At 40.9% G+C, this 13,739-nt stretch overlaps 1 protein-coding gene across 4 annotated transcripts in view; it reads left to right on the top strand.

Annotated features, from left to right (window-relative positions):
• apba1a (amyloid beta (A4) precursor protein-binding, family A, member 1a) overlaps positions 1 to 13,215 on the top strand; it is a 52,851-nt gene extending 39,636 nt beyond the window's left edge. For 2 of the 4 annotated variants that reach the window (XM_028578327.1, XM_028578324.1), the window contains 7 exons: positions 4,627 to 4,713; positions 6,263 to 6,448; positions 6,626 to 6,805; positions 7,035 to 7,247; positions 10,997 to 11,116; positions 11,221 to 11,361; positions 12,884 to 13,215. In XM_028578327.1, coding sequence (XP_028434128.1) covers positions 4,627 to 4,713; positions 6,263 to 6,448; positions 6,626 to 6,805; positions 7,035 to 7,247; positions 10,997 to 11,116; positions 11,221 to 11,361; positions 12,884 to 12,955 — 999 coding nt within the window. In that variant the 3' untranslated portion in view covers positions 12,956 to 13,215. The remainder of the gene's footprint in view (positions 1 to 4,626; positions 4,714 to 6,262; positions 6,449 to 6,625; positions 6,806 to 7,034; positions 7,248 to 10,996; positions 11,117 to 11,220; positions 11,362 to 12,883) is intronic. The other 2 variants (XM_028578326.1, XM_028578325.1) reach the window with 1 other exon arrangement.
• Positions 13,216 to 13,739: the final 524 nt, after the last annotated feature.

Here is a 13,739-nt window from a genome sequence, read left to right as displayed (position 1 = left end):
TTCTGACTGGCTAGTAGTCCTTACCTAGGTACTGAGCATGTGCGACTCCCAACAAAGATGGAACAGAAGTGAGAGGTCTCACTCTGTAGCTAAAACAGAGAGCTCAACACACAGGGTAAAGAGGAGCTGCAGCAATGTGCAGTAGAACAAAAATGTGGTGTTTTTTGAAAATTAAACCATGTAAACCTATTCTGATATAACCTCTAAATACAATTATGAACCTGAAAATGAGCATAATAGGAGCACTTTAAAATAACTACACACTATGGATGCATTAGTTAAGTATCAGTAAATACTTAATTCATCATTTATAAATCATTGTTCCAACATCATAAACATAGTTATACATGTTTTATTCTTGATTAATAACCTCATCTGTGTGTACTTTTATACTTCACGAATGATGGATTCACCATTTCTAAATGAAGTATTACATAAACTACAAAAAAGTTATTCATGAGTTGTTAATGATTCACAAAATCATTTAGAAAGTGCCTTTCAGTTATAAATGCTTTGTGAGGCATAGATAGTTCTCACTTGATGAGTTCACACAAATACTTAACTAACAACTAGTAAATGCTTTCTAACCACCTTAATTAATCATGAATTGCAGTGATAAGTATTTATAAAACATATACTAACACACTAACTGACCATTAGTGCATGTCTAAGTCATATGTGTAAATACATGCATACATGTACATCTAAATAGTAATAATTTAAAGGTACAATATGTAACATTTCTGCATTAAAATGTCTAAAAAAAAATGTCTATCCCAAATGTTTCCACCAAATTACAAACCCAGAGAAATCTGTTATTTTATTTTCAGACACGGGTCGTTTCCTTTAGTCGCCCGTCAGTGGTGTCATATAACCTTTCACCCTCTAGTTACTCGTAACTTCCATCAGAACACTGGCACCCAGATGATACGTTCAGGAGTAATTGTAAATCATACAATGTCACAGAAAAAATACTCGTAACCGTAATGCTGCAGCTATGATATTAGAATAACATGAATAAATGTTACTAAACTTAACGTGAATAAACTTGAATGGGTAAACTCATCCTTGAACAGATGCATTCTAATCAGCGATGGTGTTTAACAATAAAAACTACAACTCCCATAATTCCACGCAACTTCCCAACGTCATCAAAAGTCCGTGTTTGCCATCCATTGTTTTGGTTGAGAGACCCCTAGCGGCAGAAAGTTACATATTGCACGTTTAATTGCACTTTCTTAATGATCTTGTGAACCATTGACAACTCCATAATAACTGGTTTGTGATTTATGTTAAACCTAATTTAGAAATGGTAAATCCATCATTTATAAAATGAGAAAATACAATCATTAAACACATTATAGTTATAAAACAAGAATAAAACATGTATAACTTTGTTTATGAATTACATACTAATGTGTAATAACAATGCTTTATAAATGATGAATTAAGTATTTACTGATACTTAACTAATGCTTCATAGTGTGTAGTTATTATCCTGCCGTATTACTCTGGGTAAAAGAAGTGTATTCCCCAAAATGTTGAACTGTTCCTTTAATAGTCATATGGCATACATTCTGTACTGTGAAATGGTCACTTTATTTCATACATTACCTGCTGCACCACTAAAACATGCACACGCTCTCATTATGATAACTGCCTAGCATTTCTTTCATTTTGGTTTCAGTGACCCATCGGTGTGTATAAACTGTGTGACGCTCAGTGACTGCAGCAGCTGGATTGTTAACTGAATGCCAGATGTGATGCTGGGTGGGCTGAGTGGAGACTCCTAACTAATGAAAAACGTGCATAAATAAGTCCTGTAAAAGATTCGGCCACCTCAAAGTACCACACTAGTGTTTTTGCCTGCTTTAATCCAAACGTATTTCACATTAGATTACAGATAGCTAATTCTTATTCTTATTCTTATTCTTATTATATATTACTGTCAAGTTCTTTCTGTAGCAGTAGGAACTGAAGTTCCAGGCTGTTGTTGTTCTTACAGTCAGTTAGTGAGAAGCACCTTTACTGGCAGCAGCCTCCTAGATGTGTTTTTGGTATTGAGATGCCTTTACTGAATCAAATCCTTTATTATATTATATTTATAATATTGTTTGATTATCACGCATGTTCCATCAGTCCCTGTCTCATTGTTAGTCTTATGTGCACAAATCTACCCCTTAAAAAGCCTGGAGAAACATAAAACTGTGATCCTCTTGACAACAACAGTCTGTGCGTTCAGTCAGTGTTTAGGTCCTGGCCTTTGTCAAGGCTTTTTTGGACACACTTAATAATTCTCAACTGTCTGTAAAGAGCACAGAATATGATGATGTAGCAAAACCTAAAAACACTGCTGTGGTCCTGAAAACATCTGGTCACTTTTGTACATCAAATATTTAAACTATCACACACACACACACACACACACACACACACACACACACAGACAGACACACACACACACACACACACACATACTGTGTCCTGGGATCAATGTTGACAGTCAGATATGTGACACATACTAACAGTACATAAGACTGGTGTTAAAGTGATACTCCACTCAAAGTCGCTGTGTGCAACAGAGAGGAAGCAGTGTACCCAGTGAATGTTAAATGGATATTGTTGTTGGATTTACAGCAGTTGCATCAGTCTCCAATACTGACACGTTACATGGCGAGAACAAGTACCGAACCATTCCTCCCTAAACCAGTCCTATCTTCACCAGAATGTCTCAATACACTGCTACCAACCACATTCATCACATCACGTTCTCATGCATGACTTTAGGAAGCTCACAAGCAAGTAGGTGCTATCATGCGATTCGGGTGCTTTTCCTGAACAAAAAAAGGGCGGCTGAGTCGGACGCAGGTTGGTCAAGCCATGAGCTATGATGAAGCAGTCGTGTCCAATGTAACAGCACATGTCCATAAACGCATTGTTTTCACGGAAAAAGAACACGTCTACACCAGTCTACACCCTCCTTCAACCGCGAGGGGTGCAACTGACACAAAACTGTCACGTGGGTATGTCTGCTCCCGGTTTTCAAAACCGACCATGGCGGCTCGTTCGGAATACGATCTCTTATTTTACAAAAATAGTTCACTGGAACGTGTTTCCGAAAACATTTTAAGAAACAAATAGGCCATGCAGCTGCTAAATCTGTCTTCATTTCAGATTGACAAAGGTCAGTTTAAGAGATTTTCGTCAGCTTTTTTCAAGCTGAGCCGGTCGCTCCTCATTTGCATAAAGTTGGCTGGATTCAACTTTATGCAAATGAGGAGCCAGCAACACGACTCCCTACTTCTCCTAAGTCCCCGTGACGCACAGGAATACATTGCACAGTTGATACCATAGAAATGAATATGAAGCGTGGAAATGACGCTGACAATGGACACGTACCATTAGAGTAGCAGGTGTGTCTGCGTGTGAGCTGAGAGCCTGAGCTAGCTCGCATGTTAAATATATTTACCATTTAGGAAGAAGAAAAGGAGGAATGGCATTTCATCTTCCTGTGAAGCCTCATCCAAAATATGTATATAATAATACTCATTTGTAAAATAATCTTTGTACCTGCTTATTGAGTGAACCAGGGGCACAGTGAGGGAAACACCTTGGTGGATTCATTGGACTTTATGTTCCCAAAATTGGAATTAATTTACATTATCATGAATATAATAACATTTACAGGTAATGCAGATATTACATCGCCACATGTTACCACTAAAAGCTTGTTCTTAGTCAATTACCCAGGTTAGGAAGTATGTCAGAGTAAATAAGCACACTTGAAAAAATTATAAAAACTATATTAAACTTTTTTGAATATTAGGGATATTTATGATTCAAGCTACAGTTTTGCCCCCAGCATGTGAGTAAACTGTTGCTCAGACTATTTGTTACTATACTACTATTTATTATTTTGACTATGTAGTGTCAAATCATAACATGCTGTGTACAGGTCTGAAACACACTCTGTCATTTACTGAGACCCAACACTAACATATTCCATCAAACTAAGGGACATGATGCTAACGGTTCCTCAGATCAATATGTTATGCTGTTTCCTGCATCTTATGGAGACTATTTTCACTGTTCTCAATTAGAGTGTACTGTTTGTATCTTTCCTTTAGTTTCCATTCACTTGCTATAAAAATCAATGAGACTTAAAGGAATAGTTCATCATTTTGGGAAATATGCCTATTCAGTTATTTGCTGAGAGTTAGATGTGAGGACTGATTACAAAGCAGATGTGATGTTCACTGGAGCTTTCATAATGTACAGAAAGAAAAACAGTCAAAAAGCTCTGATATGGCATTCTTTGGAAAATGATCAGCAGTAGTGTTATACATTTAATATTTTCAGTTCAGTAAATGCATCAAAAAAAGGACAAATTGGTATTACCTGTTATGAGCTGTTATAGTCCAGACTTTGAGGACTATGGATCAGAAAGTGCAAATTCATCATTTTACAGCTGTTTGTTCCCTGTGCTCTGGTAGTAATGAGACGTCACTGACCTCTAACTTTGAATGTCTCTTCATTCAGGAACATCTGTTAATGAACGTTTTGGCCTTTTTAATGTCTGTGTTTTATGAATGTGTGTCTAATATTGCTGTGTAAATGTGTGTGTAGGCCCCTGAGGGTGAGCCTCAGCCCATGACAGAGGTGGATCTCTTCATCTCCACGCAGAGAATCAAAGTGCTCAACGCTGACTCCCAGGTACTCGCTCGGACTGACGTGCAACACACATCTGCAGTGCTTTTTAGAGATGGTCCAAAACTTCCCGATACTGATTCTGGTACCAGTGTGTCATATATTTGATCATGTTTTAACAGCAGTATACTGCCATCCCTGTATGGATGGAATATGATTTCTATCTTTGTTGTTGGTACGGCTCAGGTTAAACTCTTTGTGAAACCTTAACAAACACAAACAATGAATGGTAGAATGTTCTTTTATTATCCAGTTTGGCAGTCAGACATAATGGAAAAAGAACATAAATAAACTACTTAGTAGTAGATTGTCTTCGGGATTAAATAACGTGATATAGATTCCAGTAGTTTTTGATACTGATACCAACATTTTAGGCGGTATCAGAGGTTTTTCTGATACTGGGATTGGAACATCCCTAGTGCTTTTTCCTGTCACCTCACTGAGAAAAGGCCCTCGTATTACCTGCAATTTAAAAGATCTCTGACAAATATTGAATTGGAGCCAAGTTTTCTTATGTTGTTCTTGATGCTACACAGTTAGCTGTGTGCTGCTAACCAGAACCATAAAGACTTTCTGATCATGAAATAAAGCAGGCCACACAACTTACCTCTGAAATGTCTAAATAGGACATATGACATATGAGAAGACATCAGGGGTGACTATACTTGCCTGTGTACTTTGTATGTGTACTCTGACCAACAGCAGAATATCTTTCCTGAGTTTTGTCCCAGTATAAACACGACTAAACATAGCGACGTTCAACAAACATGCTGGTATTATCTCCGCCAAGGAGCTCATGTTTCGGTTCGGTTTGTCTGTCTGTCTGTCTGTCTGTCTGTCAGCAGGTTTACCGAAAACCTTCTGGCATTACATTTTGGAGCAGATCAGAATCAAGGGGCAGATGCACAAATTCCTTTTTGGCTTTCCTTAACATTGTGAGATAGGGCGTTGGTCTGCGCTCTCCATGTGCCCTCCTAGTTGTTGAGTGTTGTTCAACATAGTTGTCGTGCTCTCTGACCTTACTTCCATACTTCAGCCCCTGCAGGGCAGAACCTGTTCAGGCAACAAAACTACCTGGTTAGGTTCAGGAAAACCGTGGTTTGGGTTCAAATAACTACATAAGTTACTTAACACAAGTAAGATAAAATTAGTCAAAGGTCTAAAAAGGTGTTAAGGCCTCTCGGACACCGTAGAAAATGGTAGAAAAAATCTTTTCAAATAGATTGCTACCGTGTAAACAGATTAGTAACTGTATGGATGGAAATACTTTGGAGTTCTCAGTGAAGATCTATTCAGGGGAACAATATAACTTCCAATACGGACCTATATAATCTTTGTTATGAGCTGACCTTAAAGGGGCTGTACTCATTTTTGTACGTTTTTTACACCCACATGCACTAACATGCACACACTGCTGGACCAGCTCCCAAAACTAAGAACAGAGAAGCTACAACTACAACACACACGGAGTGTGACCTTATTTGTTACTCCACTTTATCTTTACATAGCAAATATTGTTTGCTGCTATATTAATGTAAGGTTCTTTGACTCCCAGGAGACTATGATGGACCACCCTTTGCGGACCATCTCCTACATTGCTGACATTGGCAACATCGTGGTCCTGATGGCCCGGCGCAGGATGCCTCGATCCGACTCTCAGGAGAATGTGGAGGCCTCAGACCCAGGCCAAGACAGCAAGCGCCAGTACAAGATGATCTGCCACGTGTTTGAGTCTGAGGATGTGAGTCCAACAGCTAAGTTAGATCATGTCTTCGCTTGTCAAAAGGGACAAGTTAGTCAGCTGTGAAATTGACTATTGTTAGTTGACCATAAGATAATTTAAGTAATGATAACAATTTCAAAATGTGTAAGTCTGCCATTCCCCCCCCCCACCCCCCCGGCCCATGCTGTCCTCTAGGCCCAGTTGATTGCCCAGTCGATCGGGCAGGCCTTCAGTGTGGCTTACCAGGAATTTCTACGAGCCAATGGCATTAACCCAGAGGATCTGAGCCAGAAGGAGTACAGTGACCTGCTCAACACTCAGGACATGTACAATGATGACCTCATCCACTTCTCCAAGTCTGAGAACTGCAAAGATGTAAGTAGAACTGTGTATTATTCATTTTTGTACTGGTGCCTCAACACTCATTTCTTCTATAAATAAAAGTCATATACTGTATTTCTTTAAAAAAAAAAAAGTATTTTCCTTACCACTGCTACTGGTTCCTACTACTCAGAACTGTTGAACTGTCATTTAATGTTTTTGCATTATGATGTAATCTGACTTTAACATGGTTTTGTGTTGTTCCTGTCTGCTGGGACTTCAGGTGTTCATAGAGAAAGCCAAGGGTGAGATTCTGGGCGTGGTCATTGTGGAGAGTGGGTGGGGCTCCATCCTGCCCACTGTCATCATTGCCAACATGATGCATGCTGGGCCGGCTGAGAGGTCTGGGAAACTGAACATAGGAGACCAGATCATGTCCGTTAATGGGACAAGTCTGGTGGGACTGCCTCTGTCCACCTGCCAGACCATCATTAAGGTACGTGTATGGTATTATTTTAAATAACGGACATTCTGAATGAAGATACTGATGATAGAAGTGCACCGCTACCACAGTTCTTGCTTACCACTGCACAGACCCTTGCGGTTGATTGCGGTTAGCTGTACCTCCAGCTTGGTTGTGTTTCCACAAAACACAATTAAACTTCATTTATAGAGCCATTTTCTAACAAAAGTTACAAAGTGTAATACAACATAAAAGCAGAAAATGTGAGCTTTCTTTTTTCTGCTGATTTAGTTCGAGCTCATTTAGTTTAGTTTGATGTTTCTTTAGGCATTTTACCTTTATCTGAGCAACAAAGTAGAGATACAGACTGTAAATGCATGCAGAGAGAGGGAATGACAAGCATTACAGCTACCTGTATAATGTATGCATCCTAACCACTCGGCCATCGAACCCCCAGCATAGATATGAAGGTCAAGAAACAATTCAAAAACATTGTAAAGAGGTGTAATCCAGCGGTGGAAGAAGTATTCAGATCCTTTACTTAAGTTAAGTACTAATAAATACCACATTGTAAAAAAACCTCTGTTACAGTTAAAGTCCCACATTAAAATATTACTTCAGTAAAAGTGTGTAAAAGTATCATCAGGAAAATGTAGTTGTTGTTTTCAACCATTGTAGAAAGTGTAAAGGATCCAACCATTTGTGTGTTTAACCACGGTATCAGAAATAGGGCTGCATTGTTAGAGTGCATGTCGGAGAATACACCGAGTGGGCACACGCGTCACTCGGCAGAAAAAGGGAGAAAGGAAAAAAAGACGCTGTCCGGATGATAAGCCAGTTGAGATGGTGTGTGTACGTTCTTGAGAACTGTAAGTGGTATAACTTCTGTTGTCAGTTTATTTAAGCCTGGTCTTGCAAATTTAAACTAAGTTAACTGGTGATTTTCGTTGTTTGTGTGCTGACGTAGTGACACTCCATTAAGATAATGTAATTAATAGTGGGTTTATTGTTATTTGCTACAGAATGCTTAGCCTATATGTCAAGATCAAAGTTGGCCTATATAGTAACTCAAAAAATGCCCCCACTGCTAAAAAAAATCTGTTATATTGTTGGCTAGTTTACTTTAGAATCAAACATCAGATTTTATAAACTACATGTGTTCTGTGTGCAGAAATCTTAATGTGTAAAGTAACTAGTAACTAAAGCTGTAACAGATGAATGTAGTGGAGTAAAAAGTACAATATTTCTCTCTGAAATGTAGCGGAATAGAAGTAGAAAGTGGCATGAAAAGAAAAGAAAAGTACAAGTACCTCAACAATTCTACTGAAGTACAGTACTGGAGTAAATGTACTTACAGTAGTTACATTCCACCACTGGTGCAATGTAATCCCATTACGTTGTAGTTATGTAAAGATATGTGGCAGAGTTTTGTACAGTCTGTAGCCTGTCAAAGGCTCTTTGATTGAAGCAGGTAAGAAGAGCATTGCAGTAATCCAGATTTGATAAGGTGAAGGCGTGTGGGGCCGTTTCAGTGTCTTTTTACAAGCTTATTGTGATTAAAATGTGAATTAGGATTGAAGATTTTTAGCTACAGCTTTCATGATTTGGCTGTACCTGTTCTGAAATATGCTGAGAGCCGATAATAACAATATTTGACTTCTTCTGAAGAAAATAATTTTTTGACTTCAGTTTGCCCTGTAGAAGCGTTGTGCTTTATGGAAGGTATCCTCGACGTTCCACTTCCGGGATTGCTCCGTTGGCGACAGAAATTCGGCCAGATATCCTTTGCCTTGGGCTTTCTTTGTGTTGGCGTTCTAACCTCCGGTGGATTTGTGAGGACTATGGTTAACTGCTCCTCAGATCTCTGCAGGGTAAATCCAGACAGCTAGCTAGACTATCTGTCCAATCTGAGTTTTCTGTTGCACGACTAAAACTAATTTTGAACGTTCCACCAAAACAAGTTCCTTCCCGAGGCTATTTTGCAGAGGCACCGCAGCTTTTCCCTGTGCCTAGCACCGCCCAAGACGATTGTGATTGGTTTAAAGAAATGCCAATAAACTAGAGCACGTTTCTCTCCCATCCTGGAATGCTGTGTGGACTAGCCAAGGTCTGGCAAAGTGAGGCTATGGAAGGTACAACCGTGTGTTGTCAGCAAAAAGATGAAATGGCATGCCATGGCAGCAAATCATATTGCCAGAGGAAAATTTTTCATGACTACATTTATTATCCAAGACCTCAAGGTGTTGCTTGGCAACTTCTTTCTCCAGAATGTTGTGTATTAAAGGGCATCTTGACAATTCACCGTTCGCTAAAGCCACGCCCCCTAGTTACTGTTACTACGCCCATCAAACAATTGAGAACCAGACACATAGCCATGGCTGCTCCATACCTGTTGGTATAAGTGATTGGTTTTGGAGTAATGCAGCAGACATATCCTCCAGGGCACGACAGAAAGGGCTGCAATATGCGGCGGAGGGATGTGTTCAATGACTAAATTATCTGTTTCGATAACAACATGTGCTTGACAGGCTAACAGCCGGTCTCACGGCAGTTCGTGTAAATGTCCATGTTATTCTTAATCTATTGATACGTGTTCACGGAGACTTTATTCTCGTTTTTTACGTGTAAATGTAAAGTTATTTTCTCGGGGAAAGGACGCCGGGAGGCGGCCGAAAAGGACGCTCCATAAGCCGGGAGGCGCCCGCGAGGCAGCCCGCTGGGGACTCGCCACAATAACGGGATGGCGGAGGTTTGGTTTAGGAATAAACTTACGGGGAAAGGGCGCCTTAAACACCGGGAGACGTGCCGCGGATTTTCGGCTTTTTATATTACTCCCTACCATTTTTTGTGCTGTGGCCACAAAATACGCTTCACATTTACACGAACTGCCATGAGTTAGCTCGCTAGCTTTACTTACCTTGGAGCAGACATATGTAGCTAGCTATGATTATTAATCTTCGAGGCATTTAGCTGTGAGTGAGGTCTCCCACATTGCTTAATCCATTGTCGGCATCTTTCCGCTTGGGTCTTGGGCTTTGGAAAGGTGAAAAAAAAGACCCCTCCTTCTAAACTTTTGGGGTACCTGGTGTCAGACTTGCAGGTGCCATAGGTGCATCGTTTCACCATCTTGCTGAAATCGCAATGTTTGATGGGGGTCCTTCTCCTTAGTTACAGTTGCTGAGCTAGGATTGGACGAGGACCGTTCGAGGGCGGGGTTTTGCGAACGGTCAATAGGATGAAAATTCTGAGGAAGAGAGGGCTATATAAAAGAGGCTGTGTGTGCAGGTGGAAAGCCTGTGAAAGCATCCGTCTGTGTCGTGATGTGTGCCATTTTTTATATTCAACATTTTATTGAAAGAAGAACCACTTGACTTACAAACAGTCTATCAGAAATAGACTCCCAAGGTTAAGTACAGTAGTCCATTAGTTACAGTTACAGCTTGCCAAGCAGTGAAGTTCAGTGGTCCGAGCCCAAATTAGACAGCTTAGCAGCGACTTGGAATGTCTGTTCAGTTCCTTTAAAAACAACTTGTTGGATATGTTTCACCAATCTTAATCTCAAATTAAATGTAGGATAGAAGCACCATTCTCTCCAGCATCAGTCTTTAATTTCCACTCATATAATTGTTTGATTGCCACCTGTGCATTATTTTCAGTTGGATGAACCTATTGCCAATTTCTTGGACATTGTGTTGATGTTAATCAAACATGACTTCCAGTCCTCAGGAGATCTGTGTCAACCTTTTGACATTTTGCTGATTCCATATGCTTTCTTTTCGTAGGGTCTGAAGAACCAGTCTGGGATCAAGCTAAACCTCGTCAGATGTCCCCCAGTGACCACTGTACTCATCAGACGGCCAGACCTCCGCTACCAGCTGGGCTTCAGCGTCCAGAATGGCATTGTGGGTAGCACAGTTTTTATGTGGAATGATTCTTGCAGTTCTGTTAAATTGCTTTAGTAAAATATGATTTGTCATCTAAAAGAATTGATCCGTCCCATCATCAGATCTGTAGCCTTATGCGTGGGGGCATCGCCGAACGTGGCGGAGTCAGAGTGGGTCACCGCATCATTGAGATTAACAGCCAGAGCGTGGTGGCCACGCCCCACGAAAAGATTGTCCACATCCTGTCTAGCGCTGTGGGAGAGGTGAGACATCACACTGGACATAGACAGAACTAACTCTTTTACACCCTTATTGAAGTTAAGTGAACTGCATGCAAGTACACTGTTTGGTGCTTGCTTAAGCAGGCCCCCGGGAAGTGCGCCGCGCTTTGAAGCCAATTAGACATAGCGTTGAAACAGTGGAATTACAACTCCGGGGCCAGCACGTGATCGTCTGGCCCTAAAAGACTTTTTACAGACTTAAATGGCAAAATAGACCTCTGTAAATCAATGGGGGTAAAAAATTACCGGTCACAATCCCCGCAAAATGACTCGTTTCACTATCGATAACATTTTGGAAAGTCTAGAAGAGCCACACTCTAGCAGAGCGTTAAACCGGAGCTCAGTGGGCCGCACAGTGCAAAACCAGTGCTGATCATTTCTACTTTTTTGGCTTGATGTGCCACTGAGCATCTCTCATAGGAATGAATAGGGCTCCGCTTCCAACGCTGTATCCAGGTCAGGGGCACATTCAATCTCAAAATGGTGTGCACCGTTTTGCTACGGTTTCCGTGTTGAAAGACATGTTTTATCTGAACGCTGTGCAACAGGCTTTAAGATATGTTTTCTCTTGTTTGATTGGTGTGTCTCTCGTTTATTGGCTGTGTCACAGGTGATACCCAATCAGCAGAGATGTGTCTGTAAACCCGTTAAAAGCCAGAGCACACAACAGGGTGTTCAACGTGTTGCTACTTTTGTCGAAGCTCAACGTGGCACTGATTATACATCCATTTATCAAAGCCCTACTGAAACTTCCTACTTGATGGAACCAAGGGGTAATAAGCAGCAGTTATCACATGACTTCAGCATGGCCATATGATTATTAGAGGTATTAGCAGTGAATGACACAGCTCAGTTGCTGAGCAGAAGAAACAGCATCACATGTCTCCTAAAAGGCTTTGCAGCGAGGACTTTCAACTGTGCTGTGTACTTGGTTATAAACAGCAACAGCAGCTACATGACACCCAAAGGTGCATGCCAGTACACCCAGAGCGTGAGCAGCTTGTAATGTATGTTTGATTATGATTAGCTTAGCCACTTCTCATATATCTTTACTTGATTACTCAACAATAAAAGGGACCCAGTTAGCTAGGAGAAGTACTTTACCAATGCACGACCAAGGGTTAGGGTAAGGGTTAGAGAGGTACTATCTGCAGTGGAAAATGAAATCAAGAAAAGTACCTGGTACCAAATCCGATCCGAGCCACGCATTGGAATATAGTTTTTAAACTTCTTTAATCTGCAGGTGGCAACATGTCCATTTGGTTGTCCTACATTAGTTTTGTCAGCGTATCATTTAACGTTGTTAACTTTGTCTGCCAAGAGAGCACAGAGAAAGAAGGAGAGCTACAATAGTTACAACAGCAGCAGCAGTGGCTGTTACCCCTGTCTGCTGGGATGTCTAGGGTTGGCAGCGACTGCCAGCCTTTGGCACTTGATCATCAAAGGCATTTACTATAATTGACTCCATGAATTAAATGCTTTGTTGTGTTTGTGACTCTCTCAGATCCACATGAAGACGATGCCTGCAGCCATGTACCGCCTGCTGACCGCCCAGGAGCAGCCAGTTTACATTTAACAAGACAAAGCCCTGAGCTCACACACCCTTTAATCAGCTGTCCCCCCCCCACACCCACCTCTGCCCAGCCCAGCACTCATCCTGCCCCCTCCTGTTCACAGCTGGTGGACTACAGTGAGTTGTTAGTACGATTGTTTTGTTGCTTAACTAGAAACCCAAATCTGTCGTCACTAAAAGATTTGTTTTCCTGCTTTGGCTAAATGTACAATTGGTGAAAGGGTGTTTACACCTGATGTATTATAAAGCGCTTAGTAGTGCCCCACGATCCTCAACTTTTCTCTGTGGTTCACAAGTGTATCTTTAATGTTCAGTTTAGGCAACTAACACAGGTTTGGTCATTGTTAAACAAGAAGGATGAGAACTTCTCACACACTAGAAACCTTATTTTAAAGAGCAGAACTGTGATGGTGGACCTTCACACCCTGATTGTAACTTCTGCCATCCTGCTGTTTCACTGGCAGAACACAGCCTGTCTTGTTAAATTTCCTCCACCAAATCATTCATGTGAGGCAACTATTTTTTCATGTTGTAGCTACATTTCATGAGACCAAGCTTGCATTTCAGCTCTCCTCCTGCGGCTGTAATCCACTCTAAGTACTGTGCGTTGGTGTTCTTTGCAGAGCTCTCCACAGAGGGAGTATGTGAATCTTGCTGACAAATGAGTGTGTGAACTCACACTCCCTATCATCACATTCCACACATTTGCTGCATTATAGAAGAGTTGCCGCTGCAAACAGCAAAGCTTTCCAACTCTACTGTAGTCACTTGTTACCATAGTTTCCAT

This window comes from Perca flavescens, chromosome 5 (genome assembly GCF_004354835.1).
Source record: "Perca flavescens isolate YP-PL-M2 chromosome 5, PFLA_1.0, whole genome shotgun sequence".
NCBI classification, from domain to species: domain Eukaryota; kingdom Metazoa; phylum Chordata; class Actinopteri; order Perciformes; family Percidae; genus Perca; species Perca flavescens.
The sequence above is the reverse complement of the archived record's forward strand: the minus strand, read 5'-3'. Positions and strand labels throughout refer to the sequence as shown.